Source organism: Bufo bufo, chromosome 1 (genome assembly GCF_905171765.1).
Source record: "Bufo bufo chromosome 1, aBufBuf1.1, whole genome shotgun sequence".
Taxonomy (NCBI): Eukaryota; Metazoa; Chordata; class Amphibia; order Anura; family Bufonidae; genus Bufo; species Bufo bufo.
In genome coordinates, this window is record NC_053389.1 from 122,097,276 (window position 1) to 122,120,295 (window position 23,020).

Sequence of the window (23,020 nt, forward strand, 5' to 3'; positions counted from 1 at the left end):
CAGTCTGTGAGGGCTAAATGGAAATGAGGATTAAATTATCCTGCATTGGCTGACCGGCTTATTACAATCTCAGACTTAAAGGGGTTCTCCAAGACTGGGAAGCACTTTCCTATGTGAAGGGTGGGTGCACAGGTTACAAGAAATACATAATTCCAGTGCCAAGCTCCTTTCACGTCCCGGCCCTGATGGACGTGCCATCTACACAGTCGTTACTGCTCTGCCCAATAAGTGAGCCCTTTATATTAACCCCTGCATCCTGGGCTCCAAATATAAAAATGGGTTCCTGGTCTCGGTGAAACCCTGTAGGCTGCCCACAAACAGAGGACAGCTTGTTCTTGGTCACTCCTGACCCTGCTTTTCAGTAGAAGAGGGGCAGGAAGGGACTCCGATGGCCGCGGTTTATCTCCCCAAGAACAAAAGGATCAGGCAGATGAAATCCGACTTGCCCGATCCTTATCTCTCCAGAGGGCAGATTTGCAGCTTTGGCCACTACTGATGATTGAAAAGAAAGGGAAGAATGGCTCGGCTGAGAGATGGGGCTAGCGGTGTACAGGCGCAGAGCGGTGTCTCTGAGGATCAGCCGAGCAGAGCTGAATTCAGCCGAAGGGATCGCTCAGCCGGGCGCTTCTGACTTTTTGTTTTAGCGATCAGTAAGGCATCAGCACCCCCACTGACCAATCTTCTGACATGTCACTATGACTTGCCATTGGAAGAAGACTTCAGTCAATCTTACATCAGCTGAGAATGGCCGGTGGCAGATATCTTGGTCACATCGGCTTCTGGTCTCCAACTAGCAGGATCATAGCAAATGTACGACAAGTACAGAACTGGAGACCCCTCCCCACCGCGGTTCTCACCATGTGGACTGGGCAGCAAACACATTACGCTGTAAAATGAATAATTCATCTGAAGAGCAAAGGGAAAGACTGCAAGACGTCAAAGGCAACACAATACAACGCTCCAAGTACACAGGAGAGCATGAAATCCACCTGGGCTACCGGCCGGCAATGGCTGATTCCTCTAGTTGATGGGATATACAGATGCAGGGGCGTTTGGGGAATTACTGAATAAATGCGTTTCTATACAAGAGCTTGGGAAAGATGGGTGACAACCAGTGCAGGAGCTGTAGCGGTGGCCATACTGGTTTATTACCCAGTTTTCCCAGAAAAAGATATAACAAAGAAAAGTGAGAAGCAAGATGGCAAAAACTGTATGTATACGAGGAATGTGCCGGCCTGGCTTCTCATGACGAGCAAATATTATTATTTGCTGGAGGCAGATGCGCCTAAGTTATGTAGAGAAGCTGGCCTCTGCATAACTCTCACGCTTGCTGCCGGCGGCCATTTGGCATCCCTTGCTGGCATAGTTTAAGACCATTTTCCACGCCATAAACTGTGAAAGATGGTGACAGTTCAAGCTGGACAAGAGGTAAATATGTGTGTCGTCAGCATAGAAGTGAAGGTGCGGGGGTGCCGGCAGTAGGACCCCCAACGATCTGACATTGATAACCTATCCTGAGGATAGATCATCAGCATTAAGCGGCTGCACAACCCCTTTAACAAGCAGTGTCTAATACTTCATCTCCCCTTTGGTGGCACAGCAGGGAATTTGGACACTTAAAGGGGTTGTCCCCAGGTAAGACATGAAGGGATTTAGCGTTTCCTAGGCTACTGCCCAATAGGTCAGGGTGTGGAAATGGTCAAATATGAAAAACCCATTTAAAGAGGTTTTCCAGGATTACCATGGTTTTCAGCAGATATACTCATATACATCTTCCCCATTTTCTTTATTTTTTTTCCAATTTGGACATTCCTGACCCATTTTCACCATGTAAACCTTCCTGTTGTTGTATTCCACCAATCCCATGATGCACTTCTCTTTTCTCTGCCACAGTCCAGCACCCAGCTAGTTTATAGCTCCTCCCACCCAGCTACATAGACACTCCCCTACCGGTGGACACATCATCACAGGCAGAATGGACATGGTCATGTGACAACGGAAGCAAAGAGCAACAAAAATAATACATTATAAAATGACAGCAAACTTCATAAATGGTTATCTTAACCACCTCCGGACCGCCTAATGCAGATTCGCGTTCCGGAGGTGGCAGCGCTGCGCACAATCACGCATATACGCGTCATCTCGCGATGGCCGGGATTTCCTGTGAACGCGCACACACAGGCGCGCGCGCTCACAGGAACGGACGGTAAGAGAGTTGATCTCCAGCCTGCCAGCGGCGATCGTTCGCTGGCAGGCTGGAGATGTGTTTTTTTTAACCCCTAACAGGTATATTAGACTCTGTTTTGATAACAGCGTCTAATATACCTGCTACCTGGTCCCCTTTGTTTGGATCGACCACCAGAGGACACAGGTAGCTCAGTAATATGTTGCACCAAGCACCACTACACTACACCCCCCCCCTGTCACTTATTAACCCCTTATTCACCCTTGATCACCCCTGATCACCCCATATAGACTCACTGATCACCCCCCTGTCATTGATTACCCCCCTGTAAAGCTCCATTCAGATGTCCGAATGATTTTTACAGATCCACTGATAGATGGATCGGATCCGCAAAACGCACACGGACGTCTGAGTGGAGCCTTACAGGGGCGTGATCAATGACTGTGGTGATCACCCCATATAGACTCCCTGATCACCCCCCTGTCATTGATTACCCCCCTGTCATTGATCAACCCCCTGTAAAGCTCCATTCAGATGTCCGCATGATTTTTACGGATCCACTGATAGATGGATCAAATCCGCAAAACGCACACGGACGTCTGAATGGAGCCTTACAGGGGCGTGATCAATGACTGTGGTGATCACCCCATATAGACTCCCTGATCACCCCCCTGTCATTGATTACACCCCTGTCATTGATCAACCCCCTGTAAAGCTCCATTCAGATGTCCACATGATTTTTACGGATCCACGGATACATGGATCGGATCCGCAAAACACATACGGACATCTGAATCGAGCCTTACAGGGGGGTGATCAATGACAGGGGGGTGATCACCCCATATAGACTCTCTGATCACCCCCCTGTCATTGATCACCCCCCCTGTCATTGATCACCCCTCTGTAAGGCTCCATTCAGACATTTTTTTGGCCCAAGTTAGCGGAATTATTATTATTTTTTCTTACAAAGTCTCATATTCCACTAACTTGTGTCAAAAAATTAAATCTCACATGAACTCACCATACCCCTCACGGAATCCAAATGCGTAAATTTTTTTTGACATTTATATTCCAGACTTCTTCTCACGCTTTAGGGCCCCTAGAATGCCAGGGCAGTATAAATACCCCACATGTGACCCCATTTCGGAAAGAAGACACCCCCAGGTATTCCGTGAGGGGCATATTGAGTCCATGAAAGATTGAAATTTTTGTCCCAAGTTAGCGGAACGGGAGACTTTGTGAGAAAAAAATAAAAAATATCAATTTCCGCTAACTTGTGCCAAAAAAAAAAAAATTCTATGAACTCGCCATGCCCCTCATTGAATACCTTGGGGTGTCTTCTTTCCAAAATGGGGTCACATGTGGGATATTTATACTGCCCTGGCATTCTAGGGGCCCCAAAGCGTGAGAAGAAGTCTGGTATCCAAATGTCTAAAATGCCCTCCTAAAAGGAATTTGGGCACCTTTGCACATCTAGGCTGCAAAAAAGTGTCACACATCTGGTATCGCCGTACTCAGGAGAAGTTGGGGAATGTGTTTTGGGGTGTCATTTTACATATACCCATGCTGGGTGAGAGAAATATCTTGGTCAAATGCCAACTTTGTATAAAAAAATGGGAAAAGTTGTCTTTTGCCAAGATATTTCTCTCACCCAGCATGGGTATATGTGAAATGACACCCCAAAACACATTCCCCAACTTCTCCTGAATACGGCGATACCAGATGTGTGACACTTTTTTGCAGCCTAGGTGGGCAAAGGGGCCCACATTCCAAAGAGCACCTTTCGGATTTCACAGGCCATTTACCTACTTACCACACATTAGGGCCCCTGGAAAATGCCAGGGCAGTATAACTACCCCACAAGTGACCCCATTTTGGAAAGAAGACACCCCAAGGTATTCCGTGAGGGGCATGGCGAGTTCCTAGAATTTTTTATCACAAGTTAGTGGAAAATGATGATTTTTTTTTTTTTTTTTTTTTTTTTTTCACAAAGTCTCATATTCCACTGACTTGTGACAAAAAATAAAAACTTCCATGAACTCACTATGCCCATCAGCGAATACCTTGGGGTGTCTTCTTTCCAAAATGGGGTCACTTGTGGGGTAGTTATACTGCCCTGGCATTCTAGGGGCCCAAATGTGTGGTAAGAAGTTTGAAATCAAATTCTGTAAAAAATGACCAGTGAAATCCGAAAGGTGCTCTTTGGAATATGGGCCCCTTTGCCCACCTAGGCTGCAAAAAAGTGTCACACATGTGGTATCTCCGTATTCAGGAGAAGTTGGGGAATGTGTTTTGGGGTGTCATTTTACATATACCCATGCTGGGTGAGAGAAATATCTTGGCAAAAGACAACTTTTACCATTTTTTCATACAAAGTTGGCATTTGACCAAGATATTTATCTCACCCAGCATGGGTATATGTAAAAAGACACCCCAAAACACATTCCTCAACTTCTCCTGAATACAGAGATACCAGATGTGTGACACTTTTTTGCAGCCTAGGTGGGCAAAGGGGCCCATATTCCAAAGAGCACCTTTCGGATTTCACAGGTCATTTTTTACAGAATTTGATTTCAAACTCCTTACCACACATTTGGGCCCCTAGAATGCCAGGGCAGTATAACTACCCCACAAGTGACCCCATTTTGGAAAGAAGAGACCCCAAGGTATTTCGTGATGGGCATAGTGAGTTCATAGAACTTTTTATTTTTTGTCACAAGTTAGTGGAATATGAGAATTTGTAAGAAAAAAATAAATAAAAAATCATCACTTTCCGCTAACTTGTGACAAAAAATAAAAAGTTCTATGAACTCCCTATGCCCATCAGCGAATACCTTAGGGTGTGTACTTTCTGAAATGGGGTCATTTGTGGGGTGTTTGTACTGTCTGGGCATTGTAGAACCTCAGGAAACATGACAGGTGCTCAGAAAGTCAGAGCTGCTTCAAAAAGCGGAAACTCACATTTTTGTACCATAGTTTGTAAACGCTATAACTTTTACCCAAACCATTTTTTTTTTCCCCAAACATTTTTTTTTTATCAAAGACATGTAGAACAATAAATTTAGAGCAAAATTTATATATGGATCTCGTTTTTTTTGCAAAATTTTACAACTGAAAGTGAAAAATGTCATTTTTTTGCAAAAAAAATCGTTAAATTTCGATTAATAACAAAAAAAGTAAAAATGTCAGCAGCAATGAAATACCACCAAATGAAAGCTCTATTAGTGAGAAGAAAAGGAGGTAAAATTCATTTGGGTGGTAAGTTGCATGACCGAGCAATAAACGGTGAAAGTAGTGTAGTGCAGAAGTGTAAAAGGTGGCCTGGTCATTAAGGGTGTTTAAGCACTGGGGGCTGAGGTGGTTAAAGGGAACCTGTCACCTGGATTTTGGGTATAGAGCTGAGGACATGGGTTGCTAGATGGCCGCTAGCACAACCGCAATATCCAGTCCCCAGCTCTGTGTGCTTTTATTGTGTAAAAAACCTGATTTGCTACATATGCAAATCAACCTGAGATGAGTCAGAGCTTTAAAATATGACTCTTCTCTGGTCACACAAGTGAGATATGACTCTCTTATGTTAACTTGCATAAAAGCCGGGAAGTACAAAAATGCATAAAAAAACTTATTGAATTTGTCTGCAAATGAAATTAAAAGTGGAATTTATATGTTTAGGGTAACACAATGAACATTTAGAAACGCTCAGTGAGGGTAGCATAGTAGAGGTGACAGGCTCCCTTTTAACCCTTTAAGGACTCAGCCCTATTTCACCTTAAAGAGGACCTTTCACTAGAATAAAAAATGTAAACTAAGCATACAGACATAGAGAGCGGCACCCAGGGATCATAGCCTGAGAGAAAAAAAACTCCCAGGCTATGAGCTGAGCGCTGCGATTGGCCAGCGCTACAGCCTGGGAGAAGGAGACGCCGGCAGGCTCCACCCAGTTGAGCCGAACATATGAAGATACCGGAGCTTATACCGGGAGAACGGAGCGGTGTCTATATGCTTAGTTTACATTTTTTATTCTAGTGAAAGGTCCTCTTTAAGGACCAGGCCATTTTTTGCTAATCTGACCAGTGTCACTTTAAGTGCTGATAACTTTAAAACGCTTTGACTTATCCAGGCCATTCTGAGTTTTTTCGTCACATATTGTACTTTATGACACTGCTAAAATGAAGAAGTAAAAAAAAATCTTTTTTATTTATAATAAAATACCAGTAGAGTTTTAATTTCTCTACTTTTATAATACATAGTAATACCTCCAAAAATAGTTATTACTTTACATTCCCCATATGTCTACTTCATGTTTAGATCATTTTGGGAATGATATTTTATTTTTTGGGGATGTTACAAGGCTTAGAAGTTTAGAAGCAAATCTTGAAATTTTTCTGAAATTTTCAAAAACCCAATTTTTAGGGACCAGTTCAGGTCTGAAGTCACTTTGCGAGGCTTACATAATAGAAACCACCTAAAAATGACCCTATTCTATAAACTACACCCCTCAAGGTATTCAAAACTGATTTTACAAACGTCATTAACCCTTTAAGTGTTCCACAAGAATTAATGGAAAATAGAGATACAATTTCAAAATTTCACTTTTTTGGCAGATTTTCCAGTTTAATAATTTTTTTCCGGTTACAAAGCAAGGGTTAACAGCCAAACCAAACTCAATATTTATGGCCCTGATTCTGTAGTTTACAGAAACACCCCATATGTGGTCGTAAACTGCTGTACAGGCACATGGCAAGGCGCAGAAGGAAAGGAATGCCATACGGTTTTTGGAAGGCAGATTTTGCTGGACTGGTTTTTTTGACACCATGCCCCATTTGAAGCCCCCCTGATGCACCCCTAGAGTAGAAACTCCAAAAAAGTGGCCCCATTTTAGAAACTACGGGATAGGGTGGCAGTTTTGTTGGTACTAGTTTAGGGTACATATGATTTTTGGTTGCTCTATATTACACTTTTTGTGAGGCAAGATAACAAGAAATAGCTGTTTTGGCACCGTTTTTATTTTTTGTTATTTACAACATTCATCTGACAGGTTAGATCATGTGATATTTTTATAGACCAGGTTGTCACGGACGCGGCGATACCTAATATGTATACTTTTTTTTATTTATGTAAGTTTTACACAATGATTTCATTTTTGAAGCAAAAAAAAATCATCTTTTAGTGTTTCCATAGTCTGAGAGCCATAATTTTTTTTAGTTTTTGGGCGATTACCCTGGGTAGGGTATGATTTTTGCGGGATGAGATGACGGTTTTATTGGCACTATTTTGGGGTGCGTGTGACTTTTTGATCGCTTGCTATTACACTTTTTGTGATGTAAGGTGACAAAAAATGGTTTATTTAGCACAGTTTTTATTTTTTACGGTGTTCACCTGAGAGGTGAGGTCATGTGATATTTTTATAGAGCCGGTCGATACGAACGCGGCGATACCAAATATGTATACTTTTTTTTTTTTATGTAAGTTTTACACAATAACAGCTTTTTTCAAAAAAAAATTATGTTTTAGTGTCCCCATGTTCTGAGCCATAGTTTTTTTATTTTTGGGCGATTGTCTCAGGTAGGGGCTCATTTTTTGCGGGATGAGGTGACGGTTAGATTGGTACTATTGTGGTCGGCAAACGCCTTTTTGATCGCTTGCTGTTGTACTTTTTGTGATGTAAGGTGACAAAAAAATGGTTTATTTAGCACAGTTTTTATTTTTTACGGTGTTCATCTGAGGGGTTAAGTCATGTGATATGTTTATAGAGCCGGTCGATACGGACGCGGCAATACCTAATATGTATACTTTTATTTTTTCCCCTATTTTTTTTTACTTTATTTGGGGAAAATGACGTTTTTATTTTTACTTGAAACTTACATTTTTTTGGGGGGAAAACTTTATTTTTTCAACTTTTTTTTTCACTTTATTTTTTGTTCCACTTTGGGGGGTATATTCCTTTACAATGCATTCCAATACTTCTGTATTGGAATGCATTGGCTGTATGAATAATACTGTGTGTATTACTCATGCAGCTTCCGGCCTGTGAGATCCAGGGGGCTGGATCTCACAGGCTCGTCACCGGAAGGCAGCGCGATGCCTTCCTTAGACATCGTGCTGCCTTCCATGCCATCGGGTCCCCCCTACAGCCGCATAGGGACCCGATGGCACCGCCCGATCGCCGCCGCAAACCGCAGATCTGAATTGACCTGCGGTTTGCGGCGATCGCCAATACGGGAAGGGGGGGGGGGGGGTCACAGGATGCCCGCTGTGACAGGATGCCCGCTGAATGATTTCAGTGGGCATCCTGTCCCGATTAACCCCCGCTGCGACGCAATCGCGGTTTAAACCCATGACGTACCGGTACGTCATGCGTCCCTAAGGGGTTAAGGGAACCTGTCCCCAAATTCCAATCCATTTTTTCTCCAGATTTCTCTGCTTGTACTGAATATATTCATATCTCTTAGTAGTGTTCACCAGATTTAACCATGTATTCATAGTGGGACTCTTTCGCGAAAACCAAGAACGTGCTATCAAAAGATGTGCCAAAAACATTATCTTGAATAAAAGATTTTTTTTGTGTTGCCGACAGCTCACCCAGTACCCAACATTCAGCGGAAAAAGGGATCCGCACCTTCAGTTTCCCCTCAATGTATTTATGAATAGCTCCCCAATACTGCTTCAGCTCTGCACAGGACCAAAACATGTACAGATAGTCCTCTTCAGAGACATCGCACCTGGGACAGTTAGGCCCCTTTCACACGGGCGAGTATTCCGCGCGGGTGCAAAGCGTGAGGTGAATGCATTGCACCCGCACTGAATCCGGACCCATTCATTTCTATGGAGCTGTGCACACGAGCGGTGATTTTCACGCATCACTTCTGCGTTGCGTGTAAATCGCAGCATGCTCTATATTGCGCGTTTTCCACGCAACGCAGGCCTTATAGAAGTGAATGGGGCTGCGTGAAAATCGCAAGCAAGTGCGGATGCAGTGCGATTTTCACGCACGGTTGCTAGGAGACGATCGGGATGGGAACCCGATCATTTTGTTATTTTCCCTTATAACATGGTTATAACGGGAAATAATAGCATTCTAAATACAGAATGCATAGTACAATAGCGCTGGAGGGGTTAAAAAAAATAAAAAATATTTAACTCACCTTAGTCCACTTGCTCGTGCAGCCGACATCTCTTCTGTCTTCTTCTTTGCTGATTGCAGGAAAAGGACCTGTGGTGACGTCACTCCGGTCATCACATGATCCATCACATGATCCATCACATGATCTTTTACCATGGTGATGGATCATGTGATGACTGGAGTGACGTCACCACAGGTCCTTTTCCTGCAATCAGCAAAGAAGAAGACAGAAGAGATGCCGGCTGCACGAGCAAGTGGACTAAGGTGAGTTAAATATTTTATTTTTTTTTTAACCCCTCCAGCGCTATTGTACTATGCATTCTGTATTTAGAATGCTATTATTTCCCGTTATAACCATGTTATAAGGGGAAATAATACAATCTACACTACAACTAACCCAAACCTGAACTTCTGTAAAGAAGTTCGGGTCTGGGTACCACAGTCGGTTTTTTATCACGCGCGTGCAAAACACATTGCACCCGCGCGATAAAAACTGAACATCGGAACGCAATCGCAGTCTAAACTGACTGCAATTGCGCGGGTTTGCCGCAGTGCACCGGGACACATCCGGACACGCCCGTGTGAAAGAGGCCTAAGTGGTTGCCGAGAACCAGCATCATAATCACTGCAGCCCAGGCCTTAAAGAGTCACATCTACCTGAGAAGAGTCCTGGTTATTCCTAATCTCCTGCTCTCCTCGCCCATCTGCTGATGATTGGCAGTTCTCTCCTAAAGAGAAAGGGAGAAAACTAGGTATTAGACTGTCAGTCATCAGCAGGTGGGCAGGAGAGCAGGAATTCATGAATAACCCGGACTATTCTCAGGTGGCCGGGACTCTTTTCCAGGCCCAGTCTAAAATGTTTGTGATGTTGGTTCTCGGCAACCACTTACTTTTAACTTATAAATGACAGACCGCTGAAATCATCTCACCTGTCTCTACTTTATAGGGCCGTTAGTATGGGCGGCATAAAGTTGATGACAGGTTCCCTTTAAAGGGTGTTGATGTAAACCGGAAAACCCCTTTAAGCGCTCTAGTGAGCCCTCTCTTTCTGGAAATCAGCGGTGGTCTACATCAGACCATCATTGTGAGTGGACACCACCAGAAATCCCTCTTGTGACAGGCAGCATAGCGTTCCCACGCGTCTGAACCATGGCAGAGCATTTATCCTCAGCAAGTTGCTACTTCACTTTCTCTAGGGATTCTGAAATATGCGCACTGAAATCGGCTTGGTTGCTATGGGCGACCGCGCCATATTTCTCTTGCACGGTTTTTTCTTCAGGCTAGGGCTACACGGGTCCGGGACATAAACTCATGGAATGCGGTCGCTCTGGATTTCTGGTGGCTGTCGTGTGACAGCGAGACTACATTCACTATGGTTAGTGGTGGAGATCTCCAGCCTCATCTGTGAATATGAAAGGCCAGAATATAATAAAAGTGAAAGTGCATCCGCCATATTCCTGTCACTGCGCCAGTCAGGCACCTGCAAGGACTCCTGTGACAGCTCGTTCCACCTTACACCCACTAGGGGGCGTCTCCTCAATTCTATCCCCTCCTCTAAAAACACCTGTCTCAGTTGAGACCACCACCACTCACCGGCCTATAGCACCAACTCGTGGCTCCCGGTATAGCCGAGGGCGTTGTGTCCCAGCAACAACAGCTGCGCATTCACACCGCCATGTTTGTACTCCGGTGCAGCACAACTCCTAGTCGGACACATTACACGACCGGCGACAGTGCCCCACTTCCGGAGGGTTTGTGGCGTGCACCGGAAGTGGGGCAGGCTCGGGCTGTCAATGTCATAGAACGTTGCGATTACAGATGTTCGCGCGCCCTCTAGAGGAGACTGCGCTCGTTACAAGCATTTCCGGTAACCAAAGTCCATGAATTACTGGCAGAGAGCAATTATTTCCGGGTGAGTGCGAGTGTTTTCCTGCCAATGGCGGCGCCCTGTGGTCGTACATGGTTGTAGAGTGAAGGGCAGCTAGCGACACGGTCAATGAAACGTCCTGCAGTTCTTTGAGGCGATTAGTCGGGTATTGATGTTACACGGTTATACTGCTTATTGTATTTCCTGTCTGTTTTATGCTGCAAGTTCTGACATTCTCATCTGTGTTTCTTCCTCAGGACATCAGGATGGTTCATATAAGTGAGTATTATAGTTCTTGTCTGATTGCTTTATGGTTTTTATATTTATTATAATTCATCCTGTACTGATCCTGACTTACATCCTGTATTATACTTCAGAGCTGTACTCACTGTTCTGATGGTGGAGTCACTGTGTACATACATGGCATTACTTCTCTCCTACTGATCCTGAGTTATATCCTATATTCTACTCCAGAGCTGCACTCGCTGTTCTGATAGTGGAGTCACTGTGTACATACATTACGTTACTTAACCCAATAAGTATCTCCGCCGTATATGTTCGGCGGAAGTCCGGTCCCTAAACATGGCGCCCGCTCGCCCGTGCAGCGGGAGCCATAGCCGCCGGGTTTCTGCTATTTAAAATAGCAGTGATCTGCGGTACATGCATGTGATTAGCCATAAGGCTGATCGCATACATTTTCCCCTTCAGATGCCGTGGTCAAATGTGACCACGGTATCTGATCAGTCAGGAAGCGGAAGTTGCGCTCTTCCGCTCCGATAACAGCGTTCCCCTACTGAGATCGGGAACCCTGTTATGTCTCTGAAATAGCCCGAAGCCTCAAGCAGGCTTCGGAGCCAAAATATACCAATACAGGCCACTAGGTGGCAGCATTGTATTGTTATATTGTAAATGAAGTCTTCAATGATGGCTATATAGCCAGCAATGAACACAATGGGCAATCAAATGATTAAAATCGAATGATTTAAAAAAAAGTTTTTACAAAAAAAACATGGGCATCGCTGCATGCGAAAATGCCTATAAAATTAAAATATAACAATATATATGGCAAATGGCGTAACAGGAAAAAAATATAAAAACTGCCAATTTGCCATTTTTTGTCACTTCAACTACCCAATATTAAAAAAAAAAAAGTGATCAAAAAGTCGCACACACTTCAAATTGGTATCGCTGACAAGAACAGATCGTCCCGCAAAAAATGATCCCTCACACAGCCCCGTACACATAACTACAAAAAAGTTATAGAGGTTAGAATGTTGGGGGGTTTTTTTTTCCCTCAAAGGTTTAAAAAAAATAAAATAAATTTAGTATTAAAACGCAAGAAAAATGATACAAGTGTGGTATCGTTGTAACCGTACTGACCTGGAGAATGAAGATAACAGGTCAATTGTACAATTTAAAAAAACTAAAAATAAAAACCTTTATCAGAATTGCATTTTATTAATTTTTTTCCAATTCTACCCCATTTATTTTTTATTTTTTCCCGCTTCCTACTACATGGTATACAACCATAAATGGTGCCATTGGAAAGTACAACTTGTCCTGCAAAAAATAAGCCCTCATAAGGCGAAACATGTAGGGAAGCAGGAGCACTTTACATTTTAGAGTCAGATGAGCGCTAAGAGTCTCCATAGCAGAGACACACATGCAACTAAACATAAAGTTGCTGTAAAGGTTTAGGAATCTGGGCAAGAACGTTATCAGGAGCTATCCCATCCAGTGATGTATACTGAGTAGAGGTATACATAATTTATACACCAGCTCTCACCGCTCATCCTGAGGATTTTTAAATATCAATTTAGAGTGTTATACTTTTATTGTTTCTATTTAAAAGTTAAGTTTTATGTATTAAAAATAAAAAGTCAGTCAGTAGGTGATTCAAGCCACGCTTTGGTCGCATGACCCTTGAAAAATTCTGCTAGAGGGAGTGTAAGCACATCTCGCATTCAACTACCGTATTTTTCGCCCTATAAGACGCACCTAGGTTTTTGAGGAGGAAAATAAGAAAAAAAATATTTTTAACCTAAAGGTGTGCTTTTGGTGGGTTTTGAACTAATGGTGGTCTGTGCACGACACTGTTATGGGGAGTGGATCTGTGGATGGCACTGTTATGGGGGATGAATCTGTGGATGGCACTGTTATGGGGGGTGGATCTGTGGATGGCACTGTTATGGGGGGTGGATCTGTGGATGGCACTGCTATATATGTGTCGCCCACAGATCCCCCACCCCATAATAGTGGCATCCACAGATGCCCTAATATACCATAGCTAAACCTGTGGGAGAGAGGGAGGAGGGGCCGGTGTCATGCAAATGCAGTGGGGCCGGTGCGGTCACTGTACTCTGGCCCCACCGCTCTCACTTCCTTAAAGGCCTTCTGTCACCCCACTAAAGTCATTTTTTTTTTTGGGGGGGCTAGTTAAATTACTTATATTGCGATATATGAAAATATAATGGTCTTACTTACTTTGATTCAGCGGTTTCTTCTAAAAACGAAGTTTTATAATATGTAAATTAGGTCTCTACCAGCAAGTAGGGCGGCTACTTGCTGGTAGCTGCTGCAGAAAACCGCCCCCTCGTCGTGTTGATTGACAGGGCCAGCCGCGATCTCCTCCTCCGGCTGGCCCTGTCGGCATTTCAAAAATCGCGCGCCTGTGTTCATTCGGTGCAGGCTCTCTGAGATGAGGAGGCTCGCCTCCTCAGCACTCCCTCAGTGCGCCTGCGCCGATGACGTCTTCTATTTCGCTGATGTCATCGGCGCAGGCGCACTGAGGGAGTGCTGAGGAGGCGAGCCTCCTCATCTCAGAGCGCCTGCACCGAATGAACACAGGCGCGCGATTTTTGAAATGCCGACAGGGCTGGCCGGAGGAGGAGATCACGGCTGGCCCTGTCAATCAACACGACGAGGGGGCGGTTTTCTGCAGCAGCTACCAGCAAGTAGACGCCCTACTTGCTGGTAGAGCCCTCATTTACATATTATAAAACTTCGTTTTTAGAAGAAACCGCTGAATCAAAGTAAGTAAGACCATTATATTTTCATATATCGCAATATAAGTAATTTAACTAGCCCAAAAAAAAAATATGACTTAAGTGGGGTGACAGAAGCCCTTTAATGCCTAAACATTTTTTAATAATAGCTTTAATTGAAGTTCCGATCCCCAGCCCCATCTGTGCTACCGTACTTACTAAATGTCCTGTAGCAGGCAGAGCAGCGCCGGCAGCCGGCCGAAACTCACTGATGTCACGTGATGTGCCTGCGCCGCTTACTTTATGAATGAAGTAGCGGCGCAGGCACATGACGTCAGTGAGTTACAGCCGGCCGCCCACCCTGCTCTGCCTGCTACAGGACATTTAGTAAGTACGGTAGCACAGATGGGGCTGGGGATCGGAACTATTTATTATAAAATGTTTAAGCAATAAAGCAGTGAGTGAGCGGCGGGACCGGAGTACAGTGACCGCACCGGCCCCACCGCATTTGCATAACACCGCCCCCCCCCCCCCCTCCAGCTGATACATCGCAGTCTGCAATGTAAAATGGCAGCATTCGCCCCATAAGACACAGGGGCATTTTCCCCCCACTTTTGGGGGGGGGAAAGTGCGTCTTATGGGGCGAAAAATACGGTATACTAAAACAGTATGCAGAAAGTGTCTTCTAGTGGTGGCTGCTGCTAGCCAAAATTTAATTATTATGCAGAATTATATTTGTGGCTGTTAAAGGGGCTGTCTGAGTTGAAAGTTTTTTTTGGGGGGTGCCAAACTGAAAGGAGGGTAATAAAAAAAAGAGAAAAAAACTTAAAGGGAATATGTAATCAGAAAATGATCTGTTTAAACTTTAAATCCTGTTTTTATGTTAGGCTACTTTGGCTACTTTCACACTAACGTTTTGGCTTTCCGTTTGTGAGATCTGTTTAGGGATCTCACAAGCGGTCCAAAACGGATCCGTTTTGCCCTAATGTATTCTGAATGGAAAAAGATCCGCTCAGAATGCATCAGTTTGCCTCCATTCCACTTTGGAGGCGAACACCAAAACGCACACAAAGTAAGTCAATGGGGATGAATCCGTTTTCTATGACACAATCTGGCACAATAGAAAACGGATCCGTCCTCCATTGACTTTCAATGGTGTTCAAGACGGATCCGTTTTGGCTATGTTACAGATAATACAAACGGATCCGTTCTGAACGGATGCAGACGGTTGTATTATCTGAACGGATCCGTCTGTGCAGATCCATGACGGATCCGCACCAAACGTGAGTGTGAAAGTAGCCTTAAACGTTGTTTTTTATTTATTTTTTATCTACCCATGTCACATACTATATTAAAAAAAAAAAAAAAAAAAAAACAATGTACTGTATATAATCCTGCAATTTTCCCACTGGCCACAAGTTGTAATAATAGGCCATGATTTCCTGTTCTGTACCTTTTCACTAGATATTATCACCACAGGCAGAATTGTAATATAAGTAACACCTCTATATAGATAACACAGGCTCCACCATTCACAATAGGTGATATCACAGCTTATCTGCTCCCTCCTGACCTCTGCACAGGTCCCAGAGCATGCTTAAAACACTCTCCCATAGTCTCCCCAAGTCAAAGGAGTCTCTTGTCCATTGTGTCTATGGCTCATGTACCTGCTCTCAAAAGACAGGAAGTCTTGCATGTTTTAGGCCTAGTGACCAGTGTGAAAACTGCAGGATTTTATACATTTTATTTTTAAATATAGATAGTGACATGTTAAAAATAAAAAAAATTCCAAAAAAAGTTTAGCATAAAAAACATGACACATTCCCTTTAAACTCACCTTCCCGAGCCTGTACTAATCCAGCTCCGTTTCTCTGTCCTCTCAGCTGTCTGTAGCCTTGACATATTGTTTTGTCTGCAGCCTCCCTCCAAGTCCTGATTGACAGGGCCAGGCAGCGCTCGCATCTGTCTGCCAGCCCTGTGCTCTGGTGAAATCTTGCGCCGTTCAGTATTCGGCGCAGGGGCGGTGAGGAAGCTGGCAGCCTGCGAGCGTCTTTCCCTCACCGCGCCTGCGCCGAATGCTGAACAGCGTGAGATTTCACCAGAGCACAGGGCTGGCAGACAGAGTGCTGCCTGGTGCTGTCATTAAGGACTTGACAAAGGTGGGAGAACAGAGCCTCTAGGAGCAGGATTAACGCCCCCCCTGCTCCTAGAGGCTAATTAGCATATTATAAAAGTTAGATTTCTGGCGTAACGGGTAGGGATTGACCAATATAGATTTTTTTAGAGCTGATACCGATAATCTGAACTTTTAGGCCCCTTTCACATGGGCGAGTTTTCCGCGCGGGTGCAATGCGTGACGTGAATGCATTGCACCCGCACTGAATCCGGGCCCATTCATTTCTATGGGGCTGTGCACACGAGCGGTGATTTTCACGCATCACTTGTGCGTTGCGTGAAAATCGCAGCATGTTCTATATTCTGCGTTTTTCACTCAACGCAGGCCCCATAGAAGTGAATGGGGCTTCGTGAAAATCGCAAGCATCCGCAAGCAAGTGCGGATGCGGTGCGATTTTCACGCACGGTTGCTAGGAGACTATCGGGATCCGATCTTTATTATTTTCCCTTATAACATGGTTATAAAGGAAAATAATAGCATTCTTAATACAGAATGTATAGTACAATAGGGCTGGAGGGGTTAAAAATAAATAAATAATATAACTCCCCTTAATCCACTTGATTGCGCAGCCCGGCTTCTCTTCTGTCTTCTTCTTTGCTGTGCACAGGAAAAGGACCTTTGATGATGTCACTACGCTCATCACATGGTCCGTCACATGATCTATCATCATGGTAAAAGATCATGTGATGGACCATGTGATGAGCGCAGTGAGTTCATCAAAGGTCCTATTCCTCAAAGAAGAAGACAGAAGAGAAGCCGGGCTGCGCGATCAAGTGGATTAAGGTGAGTTTTATTTTATTTTTGTTTTTTTTAACCCCTCCAGCCCTATTGTACTATGCATTCTGTATTAAGAATGCTATTATTTTCCCTTATAACCATGTTATAAGGGAAAATAAAAAAATCTACACAACACCTAACCCAAACCCGAACTTCTGTGAAGAGATATTCTGTGACTTCATGTTTGAAAAAAAAATTCCTACACAAGTCTGCTGAAAATAAACATGTTTATTGTTAATGTGTATTTTTTTTTTTTTTTTTACTTTTAGCCCCCTTAGAGACTAGAACCCCTGTCCTATTCACCCTGATAGATCTCTATGGCAGCCAGGGCTTCAATAGCGTCCTGGCTGCCATGGTAACCGATCGGAGCCCCAGGCTTACACTGCTGGGGCTCTGATTGGAATTGCCACTGAGGAGGAGGAGGAGGGAGACCCTGTGGCCACTGCCACCAATGACTAATACGGGGGGGCTTGGGTGGGGGGGGCGCACTGCGCCACCAATGAAGATAACTCGCCCATTAATTTATATACAGGAGGCAGGAGCTGGCTGCAGAATCACATAGCCGCACCCGACCTCTATGAGCAGTAGCTGCGATCCGCGGCACCTGAGGGGTTAACTACCGCAGATCGCAGCTACTTGTCATAGAGGTTGGGTGCGGCTATATGATTCTGCAGCCAGCTCCCGCCTCCTGTTGAATTTGAATGAATGAATGAGTCAACATCATCGGTGGCCACAGCCCCTCCCCTTCTCCTCCCCTCATTGGCGGCAGCGGCAGCACAGGGGGGGTAGACACTGCTTCCTTCTCCCCTGTGCTGCTGAGGGAACACGGATTGCCCTGACAGCAGCGCTATCCTTGTTCCCAATTCGTTATCGGAATATCGGCAAAATAGATGCCGATAACTTTCAAAATCCTGAATACCGATAATTGGTCGATCCCTAGTGACGGGGCATAGATAAAAGTAGGAATAGGCTAGTTAGGTTTAGCTGACATTAGCACATCGCTAGTGTCAGCTAGCTTAATAGGGTTAAATCTGGTGACAGAATCCCTTTAAAGCTTTTGTCCCATGAAATATATTCTACAGTTTTCAAACCAGCACTTGCATCAGAATACATTTGTAATTAACAATGTATTATAGCTACTAAGTTATTCAGAAAGTTATTTAGAAAGAGGTTGTCATGTATTAGATTATGTATGATCTTCATCTTTTCCATTATTCATAGGATAGCCCCTTTAAGAAGCATTCCCCCAGCCCTTTAGGGCACACGCTGTTTAACATTGTTATCCAGTGCACTTCCCTGTGTAACAATTTAATCTTCACATATTGTTCATCAGAACCTCCAACTTCTGCAACCATTTCAGGTCCGAGACATTATGTCCCACCTCTACAAAGTCTTGTTAATTTTTCAGACCTGAAATGGTTGAGATTGGAGGAAGTTGGAGGAACAATATGTGAAGATTAACCTGTTACACAGAGAAGTGCCCTGAATAACAGTGTTGGACGGTGTGCGCCCTGAAGGGCTGGGTGACTCCTACGGTTTTAATGTGTTGCTGTATAAAGACCGCGGTGCCCACTTTGTAGTCATGATGAATATAATAGATGTATTTTGCAGGGTTATGACCAGGCACCATGTTATGTGACCTGCAGCTTTTATCTTGATGCAATAGTTTACTTTTCGCAATATATTTCGGAATGCCTTTAACATTCTCATGTGAGTAGGAGGCTGCGGGTATGTCAACATGCATAGGATCACCCCCAGGCATGATTGAGAAAGGGGGCCTGGTCTCACAAAACGTCTGAGTGTGTGGACATACCGACTCTCCTTCTCCCATGTCTACGGTATAATTACACTGGGACTGAACTGATATTGAAACTTTTTATGTTGGATACTGCACTTATCTATAGTCCAGCCGGACCAGTAGAAGACTGACGTTATGTCCTCTATTGTGGAAATAAATGCATTGTGGGAGTGGGAGGATCTCCAAATACACGTATGCAGTAGTCCTTGAATTGTCGTATAGTCCCGTACCAGTGGCCTCAGCGGTGTGCAGCATGTGACTGCTGAGGCCACGGACTGGCTGCAGCCTTATATGGGATGTCACCGCTGCAGTCTAACTACAGCCTGCAATGCACTATAGTATAATGTATTCATATGATGTTTGTTTTCCAGCATCCCAGGTCCTGAAACGTTACCATGGAGGTTACGTGGTGATCAGAATGGCTCTTGGTGGCTGTGCTAACAGACCCTTTTATCGCATTGTGGCTGCCCATAACAAGCGGGCGCGGGACGGGAAGCACTTTGATAAACTTGGCACATATGACCCTTTACCTAATGTCTATAATGAGAAGCTTGTCAGCCTGAACATCGATCGGATAAAGTACTGGATCGCTTGTGGAGCACATCTATCAAAACCAGTGGCCAAGTTATTAGGTAATTGCACATTTCCAGAACAACGGGTCCAGAACTGAGCTGTGAAGGGTAGGAGCAGGTCCACAGAACGTGGCTGCCAAGCACTTGATGCACATTTTTATGAAGGGTTCAGAAACGGGGAATGTGCGACTCTGGTCTTGCACTCCCCACAATTAAAGATGGAGCTTCCCTTGTTAATTATAGCTGTGTCCCCCCGATTAGTAAAGTAGGGGGCCCCTCATGCTGGGACCCCGACATGCTGCATCTTGATTGACAGATAGAAAAATGATGTACAGTAAGGCTTGTACACTCCCTTATTTTATATGGGCTGAAGCGGTGACAGCTCCCATTTTGCTGGCTCAGGTCCTGGGTATTTTGGGTCTTTGGGACCAGACATGGCTGCCTGATTTCAGGAGGAAACCAGACAATACGGGAAATCCTTTGCTGCTGTTCTGGTTCCCCTGACTGGAATCTCTTTACTCGGCTGTAGCGTTGATGTCACACCGACAACACATGATTGCTGCAGCCAATGACTGGCCTCAGCGATGCATGTTAATGGTGGCATCACCACTGCAGCCGGGCTGGGAAAACCAGAGCGGCATTGCAGGATCTGTCAGGTAAGTAATTATCCCTCCTTTATTTCAGGTGTATCCCCTGTGACAACCCCTTTAAAGGTCATTATTGTGTTTGGCCAGATTTTTGTCAGTTTTATTTTTTTCATGGCCAATGCAGGTTTCATTTTATAAACATTTTTAGGTTTGTAATTTGAAAATAAAATTGTAAAAACATGCTTTTCCAGTCCATCCCTCATGACAGCACCACTACGAGGTTTTACCCCCTGACCTTCTTGGGACAGGATATGGGTTCTCTGCTCTAAGGATGCAGATTTTCTTGAAGAGACCCTCAAGTTCTTCTAAGGCTCGGTCTGTGTCAGGGGGTTCTGCCTCTTTCCATTTCTTGAGTAGCCTTGCTAGCACCTCTTGGTGCAGAGATCCCCTGGCAACCCCAGAATCCACCTGGCTGTATGCCACCTCTGAGCCTGTAGGTGGGTTCTCCCTTCTTCATACCCTATGTGGCTGTGCCAGGGCCTCCTGTGTTGGAGTAATGCTTTTGGTTACCTCGCTATTCGTGCTGAAGGCTCAGATATGCTGTTCATTGTTGACACTCTCAGCTGAACTATGCCAAGTGGCTTGTGGCTTAGGTGGCAGTGGCCTCTGGGTCTGGCCAGCTGTAGTCTACAGGTGAGTTCTGTCAGTCTGGTTCCCTGGTTTGCTCCTGAGCCTTTCAAGGTAAGTAGTGCAGCTCGCAGTTACCCGTCTGTTGAAGGTTCATGGAGCTCAGTTGGCTTCTCCTCTAGGTTCAGGAAGATCGCTCCTCAGTAAAACACCTTTCCTTCATCTACTTTCTTTTCTTTAGTGCTGTTATAAGAATGCAGTCTCAGTAGTACAAGGACCACAGCTACAAAAGGTAGTTACGATTGTGGTAGCGCAAATGCTAAATTGTATATAGGCCCGCTAAATCTTGGTTGTTCAGTTGATCCAATAAGGAAGTGGATGATCATGCTCTCAGTTTATCTCAAGATGTTTTGGAGCTGTGTCCTCCCTCCTCTATGCTTCTTATTGATACCAGATTTGGAGACACTGTGGCAACTTTTCCTCCTCTGCCCTTTTTTCCTACACATTATCAATGTATCTTTCCTTATTATAATCTCACACACTTGTAAATACAGTATAAGTATACATATAATCTTATACATACACTCTTACATATAATCTCAGTGCTTACTCATGTGGTTAAGAATAGTAGATTTTATACATACAAGTTTCTTTTGATCTGAAGATCTGTAGTCCCAGGGCTTGGTCCTAGATATCCAGAAGATCTCCTTCATTAAAACTCCTTTCTCCAAGATGTCTGAATCAGAAATTTGCTGTGCTATGGTTGTTTTCCTATATACAAACCAGGTGTATAGCTGAAATGTGGAGCCTACCTTTCTTTCAAAATCAGATCTTTCAATATCAGATATCTTCTTCTGATATTACAGACAAGATGTTCTGTCTAGTCACAACTTTCCAAGGTCATATTTTCCTTTTAGGCTTTGAAAAGGCCCCCCCCCCAACAAATAAAACTAAAAATTCATAATCTGGTATTACCCCAGTGTTGCTGTCGTGAGGGATGGACTGAAAAAATTTAATTGGGCATGCCAGTAAATCCGTTTCCAAGAGTCCCTCATGACCTCGCCCCTTACAATCCCTTCCTTATTAACCACATATGAAGAATTCCTGTTGGTTTTAATAAATCAGTTGCTTCCATCCAGGTGTAGTAAACTGGAGGGTGGAGGTGGCAGGGGCCTTTTCTCCTAGTGGTGCTCTCATGAGGGACTCCTGGAAATTAAATTACTGATAAGCCAATTCCCTTTTAAGTACCTGGGCCACCCACCTTTGATATATAGTGGGTAGGCATCAAGCAGTTAAGACATAATATATCAGTCAGCCGCTCATGGACCCAGTAAGGATATGGTGTACTCCTAAGATCATCGCCTTCCTATGGATAGCACCACAAGCCCAGCTTCTTTAACCCCTTCGCTCACCTGATATAGCCAGGAAATTTTACTGGCAATATATCCCAATACCAGCCATATGATATGGTACCCTTACGAATCATGTTGAGCCATCACAGCACCAGCTCTTGGGGATGCTCTGTAAAAATAGGACAACTCCCATTTAATATGAAAACCAGATATAAGATTGCATCTGTGTTACATCTGTAGTAATATCATGTATTTTTCCTCCCATGCTATAGGACTTGCAGGATTTTTTCCTTTGCACCCAATGACTATCACAGAAGCCGAGAGGTTACGAAAAGCGAAGGAGAAGGCGGCTGCGCAGCCAGAGGAAATCCCTAAGGAGGAGGCAGAAGCCTGAGTACCACTAGATCCTTGTGGATAGAATTAAGGGACGTTTTTAGTGTATTGGTGATTTCCTGTGACTTTGGAATTCGGAGAATTTCACCCTTTCAGTTATGTTTATGTAAAATATAAGCAAGAAATGATTTCCATGTAACATTTCGCATATTATGTGGGGGGGGGGGGGGGGACTGGCGCTGCTCATCATCTCTGACAACCATTGCAGAAAAAACCCTTTACTTCTGGCTCTGCCTATAAGGATGTAGTTATTTGGCTGTAATAACCAGGTCCTCCTATAACATAAAGTCCTTCATTCTGGCTAGTCCTGGTTCTTCATTATTTCAGCTTCCACGTGGCCTGGCCCTCAGCAAGCAGTGACTGGTATCGGGCTGTTCTACCAATGGAGCAGAATTCCAGCAACTATCTTTTCCATAGGAGGATGCGTTGCTTTAAAGGGAATAGACATATGTGCATCCATTAATACACAGGATCTTTTTATTTATTTATTTATATAATATATATATATATATATATATATATATATATATATATATATTATACATACATACACACAGGATCCTGTTGCACATTTGGCAT

At 44.1% G+C, this 23,020-nt stretch overlaps 2 protein-coding genes across 3 annotated transcripts in view; one reads left to right on the top strand and one right to left on the bottom strand.

The window, feature by feature from the left end:
• Positions 1 to 11,095, bottom strand: part of VPS13D (vacuolar protein sorting 13 homolog D) — a 351,123-nt gene extending 340,028 nt beyond the window's left edge. Inside the window, exon 1 of one of the 2 annotated variants that reach the window (XM_040429067.1) lies at positions 10,902 to 11,095. The gene's annotated coding sequence lies outside the window, so the exon portion shown is untranslated. The remainder of the gene's footprint in view (positions 1 to 10,901) is intronic. The other variant, XM_040429073.1, reaches the window with a different exon arrangement.
• Positions 11,096 to 11,218: 123 nt separating this feature from the next.
• On the top strand, positions 11,219 to 22,762 carry MRPS16 (mitochondrial ribosomal protein S16). Its single transcript, XM_040429075.1, has 4 exons — positions 11,219 to 11,341; positions 11,433 to 11,454; positions 19,282 to 19,542; positions 22,321 to 22,762. The coding sequence occupies exons 2-4, from the start codon at positions 11,442 to 11,444 to the stop codon at positions 22,440 to 22,442; spliced, it is 396 nt and encodes a 131-aa protein (XP_040285009.1). The 5' UTR covers positions 11,219 to 11,341; positions 11,433 to 11,441; the 3' UTR covers positions 22,443 to 22,762.
• The last annotated feature ends 258 nt before the right edge of the window (positions 22,763 to 23,020 follow it).

Coding starts and splice junctions, on each gene's coding strand:
- MRPS16 (XM_040429075.1), top strand. Junction 19,543..22,320: donor ACCAGTGGCCAAGTTATTAG/GTAATTGCACAT, acceptor CCCATGCTATAG/GACTTGCAGGATTTTTTCCT.